The 24,045-nt window shown below is 39.0% G+C and overlaps 1 protein-coding gene across 2 annotated transcripts in view; it reads right to left on the bottom strand.

Moving 5' to 3' along the window:
* The window catches only part of rab6ba (RAB6B, member RAS oncogene family a), a 50,193-nt gene extending 26,975 nt beyond the window's left edge, over positions 1-23,218 (bottom strand). Inside the window, exon 1 of one of the 2 annotated variants that reach the window (XM_067513218.1) lies at positions 22,895-23,218. In XM_067513218.1, coding sequence (XP_067369319.1) covers positions 22,895-22,964 — 70 coding nt within the window. In that variant the 5' untranslated portion in view covers positions 22,965-23,218. The remainder of the gene's footprint in view (positions 1-22,894) is intronic. The other variant, XM_067513219.1, reaches the window with a different exon arrangement.
* Positions 23,219-24,045: the final 827 nt, after the last annotated feature.

The following is a 24,045-nucleotide window of genomic DNA, read 5'->3' as shown; positions in this document are numbered from 1 at the left end:
CATCTAAGGCCAGAAGTTAGGATAACATTTCCTAACTATAGATGCAAAATGTGTTGCAAGGTAGGTTATTCATGAGAATTATCCATTCTCATAAATAATTAGGGCCGTCATAATATAATGTAAATTTTCATTTATCAATCACTGAAAACATTTTTTTTTTTTTAAATTAACGCTGATTATTCAAGTTCCATGGGTAGGGGGCAGCAGGGGTTTGGAAGAGTCGTTGCCTATTGACCAAAGGGTCTCACTATATGTCAAAGTATCCTTGGGCAAGACAATGATCCCCCGAAACTGCCCAACCCGAGCTGTTGAGGTTGTGTAAGCCAGCTCAAATCGAAATGCCAGTTACCTTTGTTGTTTCTTGTTTTATTGGTGAAATGCCTTAAATAAGGTCTGTGGTTTAGACAAAGTCAAGAAATTGTCATGTTTTATTTTCAGTAACAATTCATTACACACACCAATTCATTACACACACCTTAACTGGCTAAACGACAATACAATTACATAACAATTAGTCATTTAGGAGATGCTTTTATTCATAGCGACTTATAACTAAGCAGCAAGCATTAGGGACAACTTGTGGGTTAAGTGTCTTGCCCAGGAACACTTTGACTTGTAGCCAGGAGGCCCGGGAGTCCAACCACTGACCCCGTCCTTTGTAGACGACTGCTCTACCAACGAAGCTACAGCTACCCTCAGTGCAGGTTTGTCCATTTCAAACAAGCTGATTATTTATTTCAGCTGATAATACTAAAACTTCAGCCACAGATTGCATATTTGTCATGTGAGCTGTCAAAACTAACTGTCACTGGCAAAAATTCCCATTGTCAATCTCTGAAAATAAGAAACTACTGACATGGTTTAAAAAGATGTAAAAAAATATATATATCCAAAAGGGGACAATTGAAGCATGTCAAAGGTTTACTGGTTCAAGCTTCTCAAATGTAAAAAAAGCATCTCTTTTTGTATCTCATATGTAACTGTAAATTACATATCTTTGTGAGATTTGCTGGTCAAACACAACATGTGAAGAATGCATTAGATATTGTTTGCCTCTGTGGGGAATTCCATTACTTTTTTATCACATAGATAAGTCAATAAAGAAAATCATCAATCGCTGCATACTGAAGAAATTCAACAAAATACTACATTCAATAACTGGGTCACATACTATTTTTTTTTTCCACTTTGAATATGTGTTAGGCATAGAACGCCTTTACATCTGTGGTTATGACAGAGCAGAATATGGAGAATTGAGAGTCTGATCCAACATCCCTGATGCTGACTCATCCTCCTCGACCACTCAGCAACATGAGACAGTGCTCTCTGTGCTTCTCAGTCACTGCTGAAAGCTTCAAACTCAGAGGCAGACAGCACATTCTTATTTCTCCCTATAACTAAAGCAGTATCAGGGAGTACGATATGAACAAAATCTGAAGAGACATGAGAATTTCTTCCCTGAAGGGAAAAGGTGTATCACAGCAAACTGACTTTGTACAAAAAAGCACAATGGCTGACAAATTACATAACCAAGATATCAAACTAAACAATACAGACAAGAAAAAACATTTTACCATATCTAATTTACAGAAGATTCCTAATCTGAAATGGCTGTTCTGAATGTGAACTGAGTATTTAATTTTTGCCAGTATCTTCAGATAAAACTCAAGGTCTGTTTGAGTGAATTTAATTATTGGGGTGGAAGCAGAAAGCAGAGTGAAGCTCATGACTGCAATAATTTCATGAATTTTCTGTTAGGCTAAAAAGAAATGATTAACAAGGCAGATTTCTGATTACATTTCAGAATTAGCTCTGCATTTCTGAACATTTCCCCCCATAAGCTCTTCATCCATTTTGCCATTAACACCGAATGCTATTTAGAGATTATGATGGGATTCAAATCATAAGCCTTAGCCAGACTTAAAAGTAAAATCCAAATCAGCAGTAGAGATAAAACAGCTATAACCTCTTTCCATTCAGCTCGTAATAGAGGTGTGTTCTCGCAGGGCTGTGGGTTTACAGAGGAAACTGCAGCTTATTAATTTCAAAAGAAAGGATAAAACAGAGCTGCAAGAAGTACAGCTATAATTTAAACTGCCTGCCTCCATGCCAATAACAAAACCTAAGCAAACTAATCATGTAATGAGAAACAAGTGTTACAGCAGACTGCCATCTTTAATGAGGTTGTTTTGACAGAAAAACATGTCCTATAATTCACATGAGGAGGTTCAGTGGGTACTTATAATAGTCTGAAACAGTAGGTAGAGAAGGTCGAATCATTACATAACATACAAGATGGACATTTTGAATTCACTTTACAGTGAAAGCAAAGATGCAACATGTATTGTTGATGAGTTCTCCCGCTGATTCTAGACCTTCTGTGCAAATGCCTCTTATTGGCATTTAGTCTATTCAATGTAGCTTTTTCTTCAGTATCTGCCACCTATTGATTACAATCACATGAACTAAATTGGATAGAGTGGAAAGTTCTCTTTGTACAAATGGCCACCTTAATAACAGGCTTGTTAAATTGCATTCACAATACAACAAGCCTCATTTACCTAAACTGCCTTCAAGTAGCTCTAACAGAACAAGCTCATCTGCACCTGGTAATAAATACCCAGAGGGCTTCTTTCACAAAAATCTCATTCACAACCCCAATCTGCAACTGAACTCAAAGGGAGATCTCGAGATTAATATACTGATCTGCTCCTCTTGTGCTTCTAGATAATGTCACAATTAAGAACAACACATTGAAAATTGGATTAAAGTTTGCCTTTGCTACAAGCCTACATTTTATTGTTGTGGAATAGCTGAACCTTTTTAATTTTTGGTTAGCGGCACATTCGTGATGACAGATTACTTTACTGAAATAACTGTGGCATATTTATAGTACTTGTTCTCTGTTACCTAGCTGCAGTAGGGTTAGAGATGATGAATTTGTGAGGTTATATAAGGTATTTTAATCTTTAATATCGTTGTGCAGCACTGTATGAACTTGATGACATCATCTTCCATTTAGACCTGCAGTGAGATGAAGTCCATATGCTGGCATAGAAATAGACATTTGTGCCGTGCAATTTGATGGGGCTCTCTAATGTGAGTAGACCCTGTTTAAGAGGTGCATGAATGACCCTGTTTTATAATGGTTCTGGAACCAGTTATTACTACACCAAAGTCCCTTTATTATGTTAATTGCCCCATCATAGAACATCTTGAACACATTTAAGAGGTTACTCCAGGGATTTAGCATTGTATTTTCATTAAGCTGGGGAATATTAACGATACAGAGACTTTTAAAGTTTACCGGGGTGCTGAAGCTGATACCAGTTGTCATGGGGAAAAATGCTGGGTACACAATTTTGCCGCAAAAATCAATGATTCCAACTAATTTCTATGAGTGGAAGACCTGCTAACAAGAAAGGCACTAGATATATTTTACCGAAGTGAATCAAGATACACTATGCTTTAGCAGGCTCGTTAGGTCAGAGATTTATTTTGACTTCCACTGTCAAGAATTTAGTGCAACTACAAAATTGATTTCAATGGAAAAGTAAACAAAAGAGGAAAGAATTGTGAGCTCCAAGAGCTATTGTGACTCACCAGTGCTAGCCTGTCTGAGTAGGCATGTTAGAAGTTAGCTCACCAGCTGCATCACTAAATGGTTCAGCCCCACTTATTTCAACAGGTCCAGAGAATTTCACAGCTTACTTCAGAACTAGAGAACAATATACTGTTTACAGGCTAATAACTATATCGATTCAATTGGTCTTTATGTGTAAAATCAACTGAATCCTTAAAATACATCCCAGGCTAGAAAATAAATGTACATACTTGCTTAGGATTTGTCTTAAATAAACTACTAAAACAGTTCAAAATTTTTACATTTACATTTAGCAGGTGCTTTTATCTAAAGCGAGTCAGATACACGGTAAGCAGAAATCTAAGTCAAGGAGAAGACATCAAAGAAAAGTCCTATTTTTAACAGATTTAAGTGCATAGGAAGGTACAAAAGTGTTCTGTTTTCGGCAGTTTTTGAATTCTGGGAGTAAGTTAGCTGAGTGTGCAGAGTTTGGTAGCTCATTCCACCGTCGTGGGATCACTGAGCTGAAGAGTTTTGCTTGATGTCATCAGTGCGGTGCTGGCACCACTAGACGTTGTTCACTGGCAGAGCGCAGCGGACGGGAGGGATTGTAGACCTGAATGAGGGAGTTGAGGTAAGCAGGAGCTGTTAAGTTGATCATCCTGTAGGCAAGAGACAGAGCTTTGAACCTGATGCAGGAAGCTACAGGAAGCCGAGTAGAAATCTGAAGAGTGGTGCTGTGTGTTTTCTTTTTGGCTGATTAAAAATGAGGCGTTCTGCCACATTTTGGATACTGGTAACCCCATTAACAGGGCATTGCAGTAATTAAGACGAGATATGACCAGCTTGTCTTGTCAGAGTGAAAAATTTGCACTGATATGAAAACTAAACCAACTAAATCTGATCATTTACATGCTGTTGATATACAACTACATTGAATAAACTACAAATGATATACCTACATTATAGACAGGTTAATACATAGTAACACAGATAAGAGAGTCCTGCCTAGTGGGTTTCCAATTACAGCCTTGGTTTTAATGAAGTCTCTACTCCGTGTGATGCTTCAAAGACTTTGTGGAGTGAGCTAGCAGCACGAGAGCCAATTAATGGAGAGAACCGAGCACCTGCTGCTGCAAAACCTGCTCTTTCACCACCAGGACTCCAGTGAGCACTGTCAGCAGACACCTCATCAAGGCATCTCTTAAGAGCTCAAAAGACAATTTTATGGCACGTTAAAGGCCTAACACAGTTGGGCTAACATTAGGTTCTGCCTACTCCGGCAATTTGTGAACTATGCGACCATAAAATTAGTTAGTTAGGGATTCTCTCATCTCTACACAAACAATCAGTGATGGAAAAACAAATGTGTGACAAATATGCCAGAATGAAATCAATAAAACCCTACAGGATATAATAAGAAGTGTAAATAATTGATGTGACCTTTGGATGTCCCTTTAAAAAAGGACACAATGGCAATGGTCTTTTTCAGTTAAGACAAAACATTTTTATTATGTGCATGTGTGCAAATATTTCTAAGTAAACATTGAATAAACTCTTTAAATTAGAATTACTTTTTCGAAAGAATGTTAAAAAATGTATTTCCAATTAAATATTTCTGTAGACTTTTGTTTTGCATGCCAATGCACCACCCCATCCGTCTTTCTGTCCTTCTGTCCAGCTGATTTAATATAAAGTTTAACAGTTAGTTTACTAAACGTTTACATTAAACTTTATCTTTATCTATGTCTTGACTTCCACAGCTGCCTTAAATGACATTTTTAATGACATTTCACTCAGTTGAAATGTAATGCCGGAAGCATCAATTCAGTGGATTCGTTTTAGCTTTATTTCAAATCCTCAATCAGCTGCGTAGTGGAGTCAGAGTTTCTGCATTCAACCACAAGTCACGGAATTAATTAATTTCAAAAATATCTTTAGCTGGCAATTCTTAAGGACCTGCCATAAGGGTGTAAAACTCACAATATTTGTTGATTTCTGAAGTGTAACAAGGTCAATGAAGCTGTCAACAGGCAAAAAAAAATCCTTTCTGCAAATGCCAATGCACTGTGCCTTTTAATTTCAAGGTAAATTGTGATGTGCAAATTTTGGACGCTCTTCTACCTTGGGATAAAACAAAGCACACATATTCAATAATAAACTACTCAAACTAATACTTTTTGTTGAGCTTTACAAAGCAGAAGAAAAAAAGAAACAAAGTTGTGTATGTAGCCCTGAAGTTGTGTCAGCAGTCAGGTAAACCCACTGCTGGTCACTTGGCGGCAGACATCATGAAACACCCTTGAGAACTTGGCAGCCAATCAGAGCATAGCAGAGCTTTCTGCATGGGTCTGGCTTCCACTCTTAAGGAGATGGATAAAAATAAAATGTGGGTGTCACGCCTTGCCTTTGCACGACAACGAGATGGGAGCTCAACACACTGGAGAGGCAGGTATCTAATATTTATCAATGAATGAAAGAACAGGGAAAAGCAAAGGGTTATTTATGATAGTACATGCAGAGGAATGAAAGCACAGAATTCTGCAAAAGATGAACATCAGTTCTCCACACAAATTATCTTAAGTTAGTCTAAATTGACAAATTATACAAATCCGAAGGAAGAGGACGCAAGAGTACAGACATGTTTTTTGAAATAAATTTATCAGAATTTTAGGGCCATCTTGCTCATGATTAGCTGCAGTTTGAGTTTCATCAATTCTTGAAATAGTGGGTTGAGAAAAAAAAATTCTAAATAAACATAATTTTGATATAAATCAAATGGCATGATTATGGAAAAAAGGCTTGATTATTTTAGACTACTATATCATACACTTGATGAAAGGGTTAGTAAGACAGATGGTCCCTAATAACTATTGTTTCTGCATATATTAATGTTCAAGTTCAATAAAGGTGAAATACTATAACTTATAATATAAATGATCAAACCCTGGTCCACCCACACATCTGTTTTCACTTAATTTACCTGATTATGTCTGGGAATATACAGATTTCATTTCACTGACATCTCCCTGCACCTGTTAGAACAGAAATGACTGTCCATAATATTTTACCAGCGTAACTACGCCTGCCCTCCAGCAAAGGTCTAATTAGAGCACAACTGAACACACCTATGTGAATGTGCTAGGCACCCTATGTCATCTTAAGCATGAAAACAGATATAGCTAACTTTTATGTAACCTTTTACATTAAGCCTGACTATAAAGAGTGACAAAAAAATTATAACATTGATCTAACAAAATTAATCTGATTTGCATTAGATTTAAAGGTCTCGAAATCTGTGCAGTAATGACTGTTTTTGTGTCACATATAGAGACTGCAATAAGAACTCTTGCCAGGAGACATCTATTTAGTAATACCTGTGAATAAAAGCTGTACAATATGTATATCATTTCCAAAGAAAAACAAAACACACAGATCTTATTTTTCATGAATAATCTACAAGAGAAGCTGTTCTGCTAGTAAGTGACCTGCAAAGACTATACATGCAGAGCAAACCACCCCTCACAAGCCTTTTTGACCAAGTTTATCAGATGTCAGCTGTATAAACTTATTTTGGTTACGGAAAGTTTGACACTGACCAAAACAATGTGTCAACAGTGCATTGATTGCGAGTAAACTAGTATTTAAATTTCCCGCTCACCTTTTACATGTTAATGCAATGGAACCAACTGCATAGTCAGTGTATCAACTTACTAAAAGAGCGCCGTTCATTGATTAGACAATTTCTTTCAGTGAACAGTCAAATGAAGCATTTTATGTTTTCTATTTAAGACACACACACACACACACACACACACACACACACACACACACACACACACACACACACACACACACACACACACACACACACACACACACAGAGTAATGGCATATCTACCATATCTACCAATCAACACCAGTCCTGAAATGTATGATCCTTGTGGTGCTTAACATTGCCAAGGGAAAAGAGACAGAAGTCTTAAGTCTGCTGTTTGAGGGCAGAGGTCTTGAGAGAGACCAACGTGGTGTTTTAATGTTTAAATTAGATTCCATTCTCACAAGGCTGAGGGTAGCTGGAGGCTAGAGAAATAAAAACAGCACCCTCTCAGAAAAACATGGCAACGCTATAATTTACAGTCTACCCAATATATAGTATGGTGCACGACTTCTAATATAATCAGTTGTACTCGTGTTCTAAGTATTAAATACAGCAGATAAAATCATAGTTCCATTATATGCTTAGCACAAATTAGCAGCTGTGGGGTAAACTATGTGTCAATTTTGCTTAGTAGGCACTAACCGAACAGCAAGTCTTTGGATCGTGGGAGATAATTAGAGCACCCGATAAAAACCCACAAAGTGCCTGTTGCTCTGCTACAGGTTAAATAATCTGATGGGTTAGAAATGTTGTGACACTTGCAAGACTTAGATCGAGCACTTGTCTTTTTTAAAAATAAAAATAATAGAAAATCAACTAAATTGAACACCATAACCAAATTGAATAGAAAATATGAAAGATTAACTTAGGAATCTGTTTGCTATGCGGATCTTGGGAACCAAATCTGTGAATTTTACCAACCTGCACCATGATGCAAAATAGAACTGCTTATTGTTTTGGCTTAGCCAACACCACCATCCTGTAATTAAACTGGTTAATGAGACAGAATTGGTCAGAGTGTGGCGTACCATCTCTGCTAAAGTATTTCCTGGGGAAAACCTTTTGACCGAAACTTTCACCTTATTGCTCCAGTAACTGAACAAATTGTTTACACATTCATCTGAAATAATTCAGTGTTTACAGCTACACAATGTCTGTACAAACAAGGCCAACGATCCAAAATGCTGTGTTCAAAGTAACAATTTACATAAAAGTATTATATTAAATCTTACTTATTAAGTCAATGTTTGTGCCATCAATAAGCATCACCTGTTACCATATATCGCAGCCCTAGTTTACTTTAGGGCTCTGTGCATGGCTCTATTCATATTACCTGTTGTTAAAGGACACCTTCACTGATTTTGAATTTGCTTCTTTTGGTTCTAGTTTGGGTAGTACATGTAAATAAATGCCATTAAACTTCCAGATGATTTCCCTACATTAAAATATCTATCTGCGTCTAGCTGAAAAATGTCTCCAGATGACATCACTTGGAGGAACCTTCAGTTCAGATTATGTTATCCTTTAGCTCTTACTATGAAGTTTGTAATCAAGGTAAACCTGCTTTTCAAGAGCTCCTCCAGAGGACATCAGTGAAACTCCTAATGATGAAAAACTCCTCCGGGGGATGTCACCTGGAGGAGTTTTTTAGGAGTTTTTTTTAAATATTAAAATAGAAATATTTTAATATAAAGAAGTCAGAGGGAAGTTGAAAATCATTAACGTACATTTGCACCCTAAGCTTACGCCATACAAAGCAAGCTAACTTGTCATCCTACATTAACAGAGACCAATGTTTAATCCACTATGGCTGCAATAAACACAAACACTTGATCTTGTTCATTTTAATGAGGAGTTGTAGAATTCGTCATGGACCAGGTATTATTTCACTGGGCTCTTTCCTTCTTCCCTGCAGGAGTGACATTGCCATTCGCAAGCAAACCAAAAAAATGTATAAACTCTATTCTTGCCATTCTGTTAATTAAATGCTACTGAACAGCCTTTATGTAATAATTTTGGCAGCAAGCACATGTTAAACAAGAGTAGAATGACTCATGGAAAGACATGGATTTAAAACAAAAGAACCTTGTAACTCTGTGGGAGGAAATTGTCTGCAGACTGAAAACTGAATGTCTTGAGAGACTTGTGTAGTTTGGTTAGTTTTCAGCACACATAAACACTCTCATCTCACTACAAAGGTTTCTGGGCAAACCCACTAGACAACACTGTCTTGAATACAACAAAAACCAAGATTTCTACTTTATGACAAGTGTTAATTATCTGACTTTAATTATCCTGGTGTCCATATGGTGCGATTTCATTCACTGTTATAGAAAAAAATGGGACAGCACATTAGACGAATACTGACCATGGTGAAACAGTGGTAAATGACCACCTATATAGCGCTATTATCCAAACCACTTTACAATGTTGCCTCTCATTCACCCATTCACACACACACAAACACACATTCACACATCGATGGCAGTGGCTGCCTTGCAAGGGGCTAACCTGACCCATCTGGAGCAACCCTGTGGTCTGTGGATGACTGCCTTACCAGCTACAACTGAACTACAGCTACAGTGCAACGATGAGCGATATTATCAGTTTGGTAACAAACATTTTTTTGTGCATCAAGGTGCATCCTAAATAGTACGTGCAAGTTAAGGGTGTAGTAGGAATTAATTTTGTGCTTTCGCAGCACACTTTCCATTCTGTAGATAATAGGAGTAAATGTATTTATTCACTGAATCTCTGACTGTCTGATGGTAAATTGAATTAAGATATGTTTCTAAAATTACAAAGCAGAAAGAAAAACTCAGCAAAAGACTCTAGGATTTCAAGTTGTCATGGGCAACATCGCTATCCCCAAGGCCTTTTTCTTTAACCTGGCAAACAGCCCGATCTTGTAAATAATATGCTTGGAGTTCATTGAGAATGTTGCAAATCAGACTGACTTTGTCATTATCTGGTCCTGTCATTCACTTCTTGTCTTGGACTTTTATTTTGTACCCCTTTCCTCCACTTCCTGTCCCCAGTTCACTTCTCCAGCTTTATCACTCATCACCGTTCACAATTGTTTTCACCTGTTCCCCTGCCTTTTTAAACCCAGGTCCCCCCTCTGTTCCCCATCAGATTGTTGTCTTTGTGTGCCTCTGTTATCCATGAAACATGGTGTCTTCTGGTTTACCTGACTCACGGTTCTTGGACTGCTGACCTTGTTTTCTGTTTCTTGGTCTGAGGTTTGATGTGGTTATCATTTTGTGTCTTAGTCCTTCTGTGTGTGTGCCTTTTCACTTGGGGTATTATTTGTTTTCTAGTGTGTGTCTGTGTTGGTTTATTTAATGTGTTACATCGATGTTTAGCTTTTCCAGTGTTTTGTTATTTCCCGGTATCATTGGTTTAGTTCCTGTTAGAGCACTCTTCCCCTCTTTTGGTTTATTTGCCTCATCCTTGTTGGGTTTATGATCAGTTCTCCAATAAGATTCCTAGTATCTACTCCCCTGGTTTCTGTGTATGTTTTTAAAGACACAACAGAACTGCAACTGCTATCTTCCCTCTTAAATTGGCATTAAAAATGCATCAGGCATATGATTTTAATAATGTCTTGTGTGAAAATACACAATGCAACCTATTTTCCCATATGAACTCCAAGTAATGTCCAGACAATCAGATGCAGATATTGCCCTGAGTTTTTTTTTCACACATCACGGCAGGAGATTGTCCAAGTCAGAAGTCTTTTCACGTGGGCAGAAACCGTGCTTAATTTCAGTGAGGGGTGATGCCTGGACAGAACATGCAGGAGGCACTGCATGAAATGAAGTGTGCTGCAGAAATGTGTGTTTTGTTTATAGCACATACAAGCTGTTCAAAAATAAATAAGAGTGGCAGTTGCCTGATCACTCGTTTTAAATTCCCTGAACAACTTGGGATAGGTCAATATGCTGTATCCACACACAGCCTCACTCACATCATTAGATCAAGGGGTAATGATGGGCCTGATAGAGAAATGCTTAAGACTTAAGACTGATCCCATACTCAAAACCTGTAGCTCATTTACAGCACCTTTTAGATCTTTGTTTCACAATCACAACAAAACAGGCATTGTTACCATTGTTTCTGGGATCAAGGCTTCTGATGACTGCAAGCTAAACTCTCCCTGAGCATTCGTCAGGAGTTAAAGAATTATTTTGGTTTGGGGCAGACCACTAATGTACTAAAAAACATGGCTTGAAGTTACATTCCTGTCAAAGGCTGCTGACACAATGAGCACAAAAAAACCTCTACAGATCTACTATTAGCCAGTGCTAATTACAAATTATAACTAATATTTGTTTTAAAAAATTTATGTCAACCCAATCAATTTAATGCAGGTGTAAAGGGCTTAAGTAGCCCCAGGAAGAAAGCTCATCTGTGGAGATGGAGAAAAAGGGCAAACGCTGACAGAGACCGGCTGAACTTAGTGAGGTGTCCCATCCCATGCTGGGTAAATGACAGTCCTCCTCTGCAGCAGGGATCTTATTCATACAGCCGTTCTGTTTGAGCTACTGGGATTAGGTTTAAATGGGATTCCCCATCTCTCTCCTTCAAAAGAGCAAACATTAAGCAAGAGCCTCAATCTATTTCTAAAACAGACAATTTACAGAAAATGGCCTGGAAACAGTCTCTCCAGTTGAATGATGTCAGGTAAGTTAAAGGTTCCTTGTTTTTTTTAAATAGCACAAGTAGTTACATTTGTAATAAGAAGAGCACTTTACTCCTTCTCTCTGTAAAACCGAGCCGTCAGATCCTTCCAAACTTGTTGGGAGGAAGTGAATCAGGCTGTCTCTACATCACTGCATGGGCAGCAAAGACATTTGCAATCGTGTTTTATTCTGGGCAGGGTGTATAAGTGAGGCTGTGCTTTCCCATGGGCCTTTTGGAACACACCCACTCAGCTGTGCAGCATATATATAGAGCTACCGTCACTCTCTACCATTGCCTTGCTTGGTTTTTCTGGCTGCAGACCAGCTGCTACAGAACTCAAAACATGTCCTGAGTCCAAAAATATATAAAAAAAAAAAAAATAGAATTAGTCATCAATATCATTACTGTGCAATATATCCGCTGTAATACGGTCACTGTGGAAACATGCACTTGCAAGTTCTGGTCTTTTCCCAGATCAATTACCACAATTTTTTGTGGCAAAATTCCAGGTTGGAAGATGAAAGCAGGTATGAAGACTCTTCTGTTTAATAAGTGACCAGGTGGCTATCACATTGATGGAATTAATGCCTTTGGATCAATTGCCACCATTAATGGGCAGCTGAGTTAATCAATATCAGATCAAAGCTGCCAGGGAATTGTTTCTCCCAATCCATCAGAGGAGAAGAGCACTTGCCGGAAGGCGCAATGAGATAGAACATGAAAGAGACCAGTTATCTTTAGGTGCAGCTAGATTATCATGTGTTAGAGCAAACCGAGCCGCTGCTCAGGTATTGTAAGCTGGACTCCCACAGACCTCAATCCTTCTGCTGAACAATCCAGCCTCTTTCAGTTCAATAAAGACTAAACTATCTTCAATCCCTCATTTAAGGATAATCTTAAAAACCAAATGTCTGGCAACTATTTGCTCATCAGGTTGTCAACCACAGTTCAGGATCATTATCTATTGTTGTATCCATATTCCTATAGTGAGCACCAATTACGACAAAATGTTTCAGATTCCAACTATAATGTTTTATTAATGGTGTCTGACCTTGAGAAAAAGCTGAAGCCAAATAGCCAACAACTCGTCTGAGCTAACCAGTCACGCCCTATGACCTGCCCAATTCTGCTCTGATCTGCAAAACCTCACACTTCACACACCTGAGGCTCTCTGCAAAACAGGAAAACATCTTGTTTTGACTAACTTTGACCACATTATGGTTTTCATGTTTTAGGATAAACCTTTCAAAGCCCTGTGGCAATGCTGTTGAAATGTATTGCTTGGGTGTGGCATCACAACACTTACCCCACTGTAACAAACCAAGGTAATCTGGATAATTTGTTGATCATTTCCTAACTTTGCATTGTATTGCAGCAGGTAAAACATGCACGGACATAATCTTTCAAACAGGCATTTCGCCTGACACATACTGCATAAATTTCCCTTTGTATCTGTCTATATGATTAGTCAAACTATGATATAAATATTTAACTAGGGAAAAATACTGAATACTATAAACCAATAAGTGGTGGTGGTCGCCAACATCAGGGGCCTTTGTTGCATTTCAGTTCCCACCTCTGTATGCGCCTTAAAAATTCATCATTTCATCCACCTAGATCCACCTAATCTTTACTTTTCTAAATGATTTACTCAAAATAATAATAATATTGGTAGAAAGGGTTGGCCACTGATATCAAAGTATGAAGTGTTATTCTTGTTTCTAAGAAATTTTATTTTAGAATCAATTACCTCTTTCTCTTCAGATGTGAGCTTTTGTATTAAAAGTTAAAAATAACTAAAGGATTCAATGTTTTATCAGTATTTTTGTTGAATGACAAGGCAGAAATACTACAGTGTTCACTACAAGTTCATTGATCCAATTATGAAGAACCTGATTCCCTTATTTTTTATGTTTTGCAGCTTAAAACACTGACATGTCATCAGTGAGATCAAGGGGCCTTTGAATAATTTATAATGAGTTACTTTAGAACAGGGATTTTATTCCTCGATTTTATTACATCTAAATTTAATGAAGCCTACGCAGTAACATTGTAAATTTAAAAAGACAATTTTTACTGGTAAAGAAAATACATCTGACTTAAAACAATTTGCAGATCTGTTTGCTGATTTTTTTTGTTGTTACACATATCATTAAATAGCAGGTAGCAACTGTGTTTTGATTGGTTAGTTATAGTAAAATCCTTTATAGTGAAGTTTTAACTTTTAAGATTTTAAGCCACCGAATAAAAATTGTATTATCCCAGACTTTATGGATATTGTTTGTAAAGTTTTTCTTTTGGTGGAGATGACACAACTCACAATTAGGAGACCTGCTGCTTTGGTCATCAATTCTTCACACATCTAGGCAAAATAGTAAATCTTTTTCAATATAGTTGTTAAGTATTGTTGGTATTTAAATTGCTTTTAATGTAGTAAAGTGTGTTTTATTGATGGTGAGAAAAACTTGTGTGCTGCTCATTAATGTTAACCACAGCACAGCTGTACTGCTTGTGGTAGTTTAATATAAAAAACCTAGTTAAGAAAAAAGTTCAGGCAGCTTCTTTCAGCTACAGCAGTTTGGTTTTTCAGAGGGAAGGGGTGTTTGTTTGGGGTGAATGTGTGTGTTTGTCGATGCACCTTTCAGTTCTGTCAAACATCTATTGTTTTGATCATATGGTTACGGTGACATTGTGGACGGGTTATCAACATACAATGCAGCATTAGCCAGAAGCATAGTCTACTGTGGTTCAAAACAACACTGACCTGTTTATTCTATTTTCAACAGTGTTGCTTGCGTGTTGGTAAAATGGGATAATACAGCAAGCACTTTAATCAAATGCTGAAATCCACCATGACTCCACGGGGTTTTATATATTGGCTAGAAACACCCCCACTTTAGTTATGGATTTTGTCCCAACAGAATCTGCATGGACAGGCATTTAAATGCTGCAGGAAGGAGTTGCTCTTTCCTACAATTGGTAACATGAAATCTCTATTCCTCCCATACAGCTGACTATCTTCCCTTCCTGCCAGTTTCAAAATGACATCCATGTCTATTTTAATTCCTCTTTCACTTTTACATTTTTCTTTTTTCTTACAATAACTTTTAAGAACTTTTTCTATGCCTGCCTCAACCTATTTCAAACAGACCTAGCAGTGGACACATGCAAACCAAACGGGCTGAATTTTTTACATAAACTATTTCACCCCTGGGGGAAACATAAACCTTAAACAAAGCAGCATTAGCTTATCATTTTAATTCCAGTCGCTCACCACAGACAGTTTACTACCTAATCAATAATATGTCTGGTAGGAAGCTACATAAGTCATTGGCATGGTTAATACTGAAGTCTCTTTCAGGGGACTGATTAGCCGTTCAGATTAGCAAATCAGAGACGTCTCTCTCAGCGATGGGACAGACATGCTGAATTGGCTGAAAAGCTACAGACAGGGGACTGAATAGTGCAGACAGTGCAGGACACCTCACAAAAACCAGGCAGATAGACACTGGCCAATGACCTAACACAGACTGACAGCAAGTCCATGGCTTTGCTTGTCTTGACCTTAACAGCACAAACTGTGCTGTGCTGTACTAGTTGCAGTATAATTTCAAATGGTCTGCTTATATAGTGCTGTTTCTCATTTACCCATTCACAGACACACTGATGGCTGTGGCCACCTTGCAAGGTGCTCACCTGACCCACCAGGAGCAACTTAAGGTGTAGTGTCTTGCCCAAGGACATGTCAATATGTAGCCAGGAGGGAGCGGGAACATTGATCCCGTGGGCGGTTGCCGCCCCAGTATAACATAGACTACTACTTAAAGGTGACGTCCAGACTGATCATTTTCTTTACACAACACGCAGCATAAATGTATCAATAAGGTTCATTTAATTTTTTTTTTACATTAGCAACAAGAAATGTATTAGTTAGAATATTTCACAATTGGCAATTAACTTGTTAATACTCTCTGTTGGACAAACTAAACAATGACAACCTGACCAAGTTTTTTTAAAGGCAGTTCTCAACTTTCATCATACCGATACACTGGAAGTCAGAAAATATTATTTAATATACTGGTTTGGCTGATTTATGATTTATTAGGCTAATTCAACAACATCAAACTATAGAACAAGCTGAATTGAAAGTGCCTTACCAAAACCTAGCTGAGATATTGGTGTGACATTTTGTAACACATACGTCTCTTTGTGCCTAACAAAGTTACTGGTGTTTCATCATGTAATCCATATCACAATCCACCTGTGTCCCTCTCATTGACTAAGCTTCATTCCTCTGTTTTCCAGAGCAGACCTCCACCTCTTTAGATTTTCCTCCACCTGCTCCCTGCTCTCACAATGTCATCTACAAACATCATAGTCGACGGAGATACCTGTCTAACCTCATCTGTCAGTCTGTCCATCACCAGAGCAAACAAGAAGGGGCTCAGAGCCGATCCTTGATGCAGACCCACCTCCACCTTGAACTCCTCTGTCACACCTACAGCAAACCTCACCACTGTCTTACAGCTCTCATACATGTCCTGCACCACTCTAACATACTTCTCTGCCGCTCCAGACATCCTCATACAATACCCCAGCTCCTCTCTCGGCACCCTGTCATATGCTTTCTCTAAATCTACGAAGACACAATGCAACTCCCTCTGACCTTCTCTGTACTTCTCCATCAGTATCCTCAAAGCAAATACTGCATCTGTTCGACTCTTTCTAGGCCTGAAACCATATTGCTGCTCACAAATGTTCCCTACTCTTTCCCACAACTTCATTGTTTGGCTCGTCAGCTTTCTTTCTCTGTAGTTGCCACAGCTCTGCACATCTCCCTTGTTCTTAAAAATGGGCACCAGTACACTTCTCCTCCAGTCCTCAGCATCCTCTTACTCTCCAAGATCTTGTTAAACAAACTAGTCAGAAACTCCACTGCCACCTCTTCTAGACACTTCCATACCTCCACAGGTATGTCATCAGGACCAACTGCCTTTCCACTCTTCATCCTCTTCAACGTCCTCCTCACTTCACTCTTACTAATCTCACTTCTTCTACTCTTCGTTCCCTTTCATTTTCCTCATTCATCGACTCTTCAAAGTTCTCCTTCCACCTTCCCATCACACTCCTGGCACCTGTCAATACATTTCCATCCTTATCTTTAATCACACTAACCTGCTGCACATCCTTCCCATCTCTATCTCTTTGTCTCACCAACCTGTACAAATCCACCTCTCCCTCCTTAGTGTCCAACTTAGCATACAAGTCCTCATATGCTCTTTGTTTGGCCTTTGCCACCTCTACCTTCACCTTACACTGCATCTCCCTTTGCTCCTGTCTACTGTCTTCAGTCCTCTCTGTGTCCCACTTCTTCTTAGCTAACCTCTTTCTCTGTGTACACTCCTGAAGTTCCTCGTTCCACCACCAAGTGTCCTTGTCCACTTTCCTCTTTCCAGATGACAAACCGAGTCTCCTACTACCTGTCTCTCTGATCACATTAGCTGTAGTGGTCCAGTCATCTGGAAGCACCTCCAAACCACCCAGAGCCAGTCTCACCTCCTCCCTGAAAACTACACAGCATTCTTCCTTTTTTAACTTCCACCACTTTAACTTCCTCTGCTCTGCATTTGTCCTCTTCATCTTCCTCACCACCAGAGTCATTTTACACACCAGCATCCTGTGTTGTCTGGCTACAATGTCCCCTACCAATACTTTGCAGTCACTGATCTCTTTCAGATTACAACGTCCATACAAGATGTCGTCCACCTGAGTGCTTCTACCTCTGCTCTTATACGTCACCCTATGTTCCTGCCTCTTCTGGAAGAAAGTGATCACTACAGCCATTTCCATCCTCTTTGCAAAGTCTACCACCATCTTTCCTTCTGTGTTCCTGTCCTGAAGACCAAATCTGCTCATTACATTCTCATCACCTCTGTTTCCTTCACCTGCATGCCCATTGAAATCTGCTCCAAGCCTGTTTGCAAACTTTATATATCTTCAAAGGGCAATAATAATCTGAGTTCTAATACTTGTTCAACTAACATTAGCAGCTTTTCATTTTAGGCAGTGTCAATATTTGTGGTTTCTGGTGTGTGTCTAACAGCAGATCAGATCTAACGTGGCCAATGCAGTAATTTGATGGCATGACCTAAACCGCTGACAGGCCAAATTGACATTGGTGTCAGGTGTACATGTTCTCTGCAGGTCTGTGGAGAAACGTCAGCATGGCGACGCTGTGTGAAAAATAAAGATCCTTACTAAGGCCGACGCATTACGCCACTAAAACTTTAGGGTGGACGGTTTTGTAGATCCAAAGCAAACAGTGTTTAATCTCATATCAGCTGCCATATCATGTTTAAGTCAGGACTTTCAGGATTTTAAAACAAACAATTATTGGAAAATAAAGAGTGTAAAAGTTAATGCGCAAACACATTTTTTCACAAAATTTGATCTAGATTGTTATTTATAAAACATATGTATTTCAAATAGTTTGCTAATATGGTAAATCTTTACCATTTATACTGAGCATCTTTGGTGCAAACACTTGATAGGCTCAGAAAAAAAATCTAGTATTGATTCAGGCAAGATAAATAGCTGTTCTATTTTTGTTTAGGTTTTTTGCCCGTACAAATAAATGTAGAAATAAAATGAATAAATGCAGAAATGTAATAGAGAAATTGTTTATAAGAAAACACAGACTTTCTATGACTGGGTTCTTAATTTTGCTCTGAAAGTGTGCCTGATTGATGCATTTAATTTCAAAATGTACAATATTTTCTTATGGTGGAGAGTCCATCCACCAGAGTCTCACTAATTACTGTGGGATATTGTCTTCTTTCATCATATTTATCTGGTAACTAGGCCAAATGAGGTTTGAACAAAATGATTTATTAACATTTGCTGCCTACAGTATGTGCCTGTTCTGTCCCAATAAGTACTAAATAGTCAGCAATCTCATTTAGTAGTAGTTTTGATAAGGTTTTCCTACTCTAGTTTCATCCTCTGACACCTGATAACACACAAACCCATTGTGTAACATGCGACACACATCTGACTGTTAGTAAAATGTAAATGTTATTAACCATTTTCAGCCCCCTCATGAGTCACACCACCACAATATCATTGTTGAGTATTTGTCTGTGCACATCATGATCCAAAGCAGTTTAAACTAAGTTTTAAATCCAACTTGATAGGTTATAGTCTATGCTGAGTCACAGTTTTGTACTATATTGTATAATGAAAACTGAAAACAATAGAGTCTTTTATACTTTAAAGGTACTGATTGTGATTGAATTGTGACTTGGCATTTGTTTGCATCAGATATTTTGCACTTTCCCCTGCTTAACACTGTATGATTTCTGTTGCATGTTATTGCTGTGTCTATGTGTAGGCTCTGCATTTGTGGTTTCAGAGATTCAGTGAGGAAATGTGTCAGCTGCTCCCTGTTTGGGCAAGCCAAAACCCTGAAGTTTCATTTTCTCAGAAACTTGTTTCCTGGAGACAAAGTGATTGATATGTAAGACAAGCAACTAAACCCTACTTTGAAGAATACTGGTCTGGTGATTCAGCAATATTTTGAAGCCAGTGCTAGTTTGTGTGATGGCAATCTCTGTGCTGTGAAAGATAGAAGATGTCATTTTTATTCAGTGAGCAAAATCTCATAGCAGCCATGCGGATGCATCTACCAAATGTATTCCCATCTGTTTGTCTTAGGTGAAATGAAGCATGTAGCAGGGGATTACCTCCAAACAATTGGCATTTACAAAGTACCATGCAGTAATGTTGCTTTGAAAACTTGCCTATGGCGTAACGGCAACGAACCAATAAATGCAGAGCAGCAATGTGAGGTGTTCTGACAACGACCTGGTTGATTGCTTTGAGGCTGGAACTAGCAAAAGGCTGCTTCCACCAGGAGCGTGGGCACACAGGCTTGGAAAGAGCTCACTCATCTGCTGAAAGCCTTTAGCTTTGTCGAGGAAATCTTTAGCCAGCTTCCTTTGTACAGGCAGTGTAGAAAACACCCAAAGTACGCAGGAGGACAGACTTCCTGACAGCTCATTTAACATTCTGCCTGCTTCCACCCACTTAATCTGGAGCCCCCACCTCTGTGACATTAGAAGCTTCTTTTATGAAAAACACAAAATCATGCCATCTTTTCCTTTACAGACACATGTTTCAGACCCTTCAACCATTATGTGTCTTTACTGTACAAGGTAACTATCAACCCACAAAGAACAAGTGGTCTTTTCACTGCAGCCTGTGCTGCTGCCTCTTGTTTCTGACATACTTGAGTCCAGTCATGTACATTAATAAATGATAGAGGCGGAGCTGACGGGATTCACGCCTGCCTGGGCACCGGCTGCAATTATAGCAGACATGTTAGAGAGACACAGCACCACCGGAGACGACCCAATCAAACATGAGGCTGTTGCAGGGCTGTCTGGATGACAAATAAAGTCCCGTCACACTGACAACAGGTTCAGACTCTACTCCTCTAGACTGGCTGAGACCCCTAAGACCTGCAGGGTCTTCGGTGGCTGTAGGGTTTAGCACAGGGCATTTTACCAAAGACTCAGAAGTAGGACAACCACTGCATCACTTTCTAGAACCCCACAAACCTCCAGGATTCTATTCAGTCAAATAAATATTTTGCTGATAACATTTTAGCAGTTCCTATAAGATAGAAAACTTCAGCTTCAGCTTGTTGTATAGCAGTTACCATAATTACCATTCAGCAGTAATTATGGGAAATGCTAAATATGTGATCTTGTGTAACGTTTCATAGGAGCAACACTCAATCACTCCATAGCATGTGTGCAATACAATACATCTAAGATTTCAGCCAGTGTGTGTTATTCAAATTTTAGAAAAGATAAACAAAAAACAGATGTAAATGAGCATTGAGTTCAAATGGGAAGAAATATAACAGGAAGTTGCACTACTGTGGATTTAATTACTAAGTTGTCCACATTGCTTTTGATGAGAAATGTTCTTCATTAATAATTCAGGCCTACTGTGTTACTGCCAGTTTATGTTCATATATGACAGACATCTGTATATCTTCAACATACTGAAGACCACAGAGTCCACAGATTTCCTGTGGTCCTGACAAGATTCTCAGAGCACAAACCACACTACAGAGGAAACCACTGAACAAGTACTTTCACTGAGAGGAGGGAAGGAGAAGGCCTTAAAAAGAATCCATCAAGCACCATAGACCTATGTCTGCTTCCCTTGGTCTGCACATCATCTATCTCAATGATAATAAAGAGCATAAATCACAATGTGGGTATTTTAAATATGAATCAGTGAGGTTTAGAAGAGCCTGAAATAAAGCTTTACATAACGTACCACTCAAAAATAGTACAAACTCAGATCGATTTATTTTTCTCTGCTTAAGACTTCATTCATACCCTTTATTCTAAAAGATTTAAATCATTTGTAATACATTACGTTCACTGAATATGTAATGATGTTTATTTATCTCTCACATAATATATGATCTCAAAACATTCAACTAGCTTTGTGGTCTGGCACTGAGGAGTCCCCCTTGGCTCCTTGGCTCCAAATAACATAAAACCACCCAGGGTACAGCCAACAAAGAGCCCTGTGCCCTTTTAAGTGACATCAATTTATTTGAAAATGAAGCAGTGTAAAAATGAATAGAATAGAAAGTGTTAAGTTTCACAGGCAACAACGTGAAGCATAACTAATTTAATCGATTGTTTAGGTAATTCTGCAAGCAAATGTGCTAGAAGGTTGCTCTTAACAGACACCCACATGTGACTATATACAGCAGTTCTCTGCCCTGGATAAGTGTAAAATAATGTTATTGGTTTTTCGTTTGGTCTGGTGACATAGAGCATCTGCAATGAAGGCTTTTCAGTGTGTACTGGGACTTTACATTAAAAGTTAAATCAATTGTTGAATCGTTGGTCTAAATGGAACAATATACTATTTAAAGCATGAACCCATCACACCGGATGATCAATAAGAACTACTGAAGGACAGAAACAATGAATAATGATCAACATTAATGTTGCCGCTCACAGACTGAATTAGGCCATAAAAACATCTGCCTTGCTCAAAACTGAACCCAAAGCTCAAGATTCACATCATGTCTCATTCAGTTCAGGGTAAATCTGGTGGAAAACAATTATGTTGCCACGCTGAAGCATCAGAAAGGGAAACGCTTTTACTGTCTGAGGGTGTGGGCGAGTGAAGCTTGGGATGGAGGCAGGGATAAAAACAGATAAATCACAGATGAGTGTGCACAAGAAGTCACAGAGATGGATATTTTCTGTAATACTGAGATTTTTTTTTTGTTTGTTTCCCACGTAAACAATTATTAACAGCATGCAAAAAACACAAACTTGCTCAGCCTCAGCTGGCAGACTGGAACAATACCAGGGCAAAGACTGCAGCCACGCAAGTTATCTCATCGCCACTGACAACCTGGGTGTGTCTCAACACACAAGAAGATTTCCCAACTTGTATCATCCACAGCATCAGACCGGAGGCTGCTCGCACTCTCCCAACATGCAGATATATTCAGCCTCGTTCGCAGAGCGGTACTCATTCGCCACTGATGCTGTAGAAATCCTAACAGCTAGTGGGGGGGTGGGGGTAACTAATACCCGGCTTAGCGCCTAACGAGGTGAACATTTTAGCGTTGCTGTTGTTTGGCTCAGTAATTTTTACTGGTAAACTTAAGACAACGCAGGATGCAATTCATTCGCTTCAGTCTACTGTCTGAGGCTCCTAATTTTATTAACGCCCCCTCCCTCCTCCCTTTACTCTCACAAACTGAAAACACTAATTTTGTTATCTCCTTGTTGTTGAAGCCCCACAACTACAAGGAGAGACGTCTGAGAACCAGAGCAGCTAGCTAGATGAAGTTGCTCACTGGCCAGCAGGTGCAGCCACCACACAGCAACTTCTCGGGAGAATTAAACATGTCTTACCGCTCTGCTCCCCCAGAAAGACCAGTTTGAATTTTCTTAAAGGGTTCCCAAAGTCACTGCCCACGGACATTTCGAGAAAGAAGAGGGGGGGACTCTGGACACCGGAGGACAAACTGGGTGTACTTGTTCGTTCCCACTGGACTTCGCTGTTGGTTGGAGAAGATGCTGGGTGGAAAAGGCGGTGTTATTGCTTCCCGTTCAGCCCCGCTCTCTCTCTCTCTCTCTCCCTCTCTCTCTCTCTCTCTCTGTCTCTCTTCGTGATGGGGACTCGCTTCTGCTGCTGCTGCTGCACCGCTCCGTGACGCTCGGGATGACTTTTTTCCCCCCTCACTGGAGGCTTCGTGCGCATGCGCGGCCTCTCCTCATTTTCCGCCGAACTGACAGCCGTGGTGGAGGATGACGTCATGCGGAGTGGAGGAGACGGGGGTGGGGGGGGCACATAGCAGACATGAAAATGAGCTACCGGGCTTCGTTCTCTGTCTGTTCGTACTTCTTTTCTTTGTTCACTACAAAAGTATTACCACACTGATACATATGTTCACAGGTGTGTGTAATTTTACTTTTAAAATTAAAGTCATCATGCAATGGTCTCAGTGGAGTAAAGGAAAATGGGATACAAATTCATATGTTTCCATGCTACCAGATGCCAAAACCATACGGTGCTTACTTTTCTTTGTTTGTTTGTAATGTCACTTAAAACTATTAAAGTTCATGAGTACATGTCTGTCAATAGTCAGGAATAAGCTATCATTGTTCCATGAATGGACGCACACACACATGCAGACACTACACACAATAAATGAAAATGGATCAATGTTTTTTAGTTTAGATTGAGCTACATAATCACTGGATCCTACATTTAATACAGCGGAAAGCATTTTCATAGCCTTTTCTCGTGCTGGGTAAATGTCCACACATTTCAAATTTTACATTCATGGTCCAAAAGTTTTCCCCAAGCCATGAAAAGCAAACAGATGTTCAGCTGAACAATAAAGTGTGGGCAATCTGTGATATTTTAATGTAAACATGGATGTAATTTTATGTTAGAGACAAATCAAAATCAGAACAAGTCAAAGGTCAAAATGTTATTTTATACAAAAAAGGGCTTTCTCATTGTATTGTATATCCTACTCTAAATCCTTTGAGTCCTA

This window comes from Channa argus, chromosome 8 (genome assembly GCF_033026475.1).
Source record: "Channa argus isolate prfri chromosome 8, Channa argus male v1.0, whole genome shotgun sequence".
Classification (NCBI taxonomy): Eukaryota; Metazoa; Chordata; class Actinopteri; order Anabantiformes; family Channidae; genus Channa; species Channa argus.
Note: the sequence above shows the minus strand (reverse complement) of the source record. Positions and strands in the feature narration are given on the sequence as shown.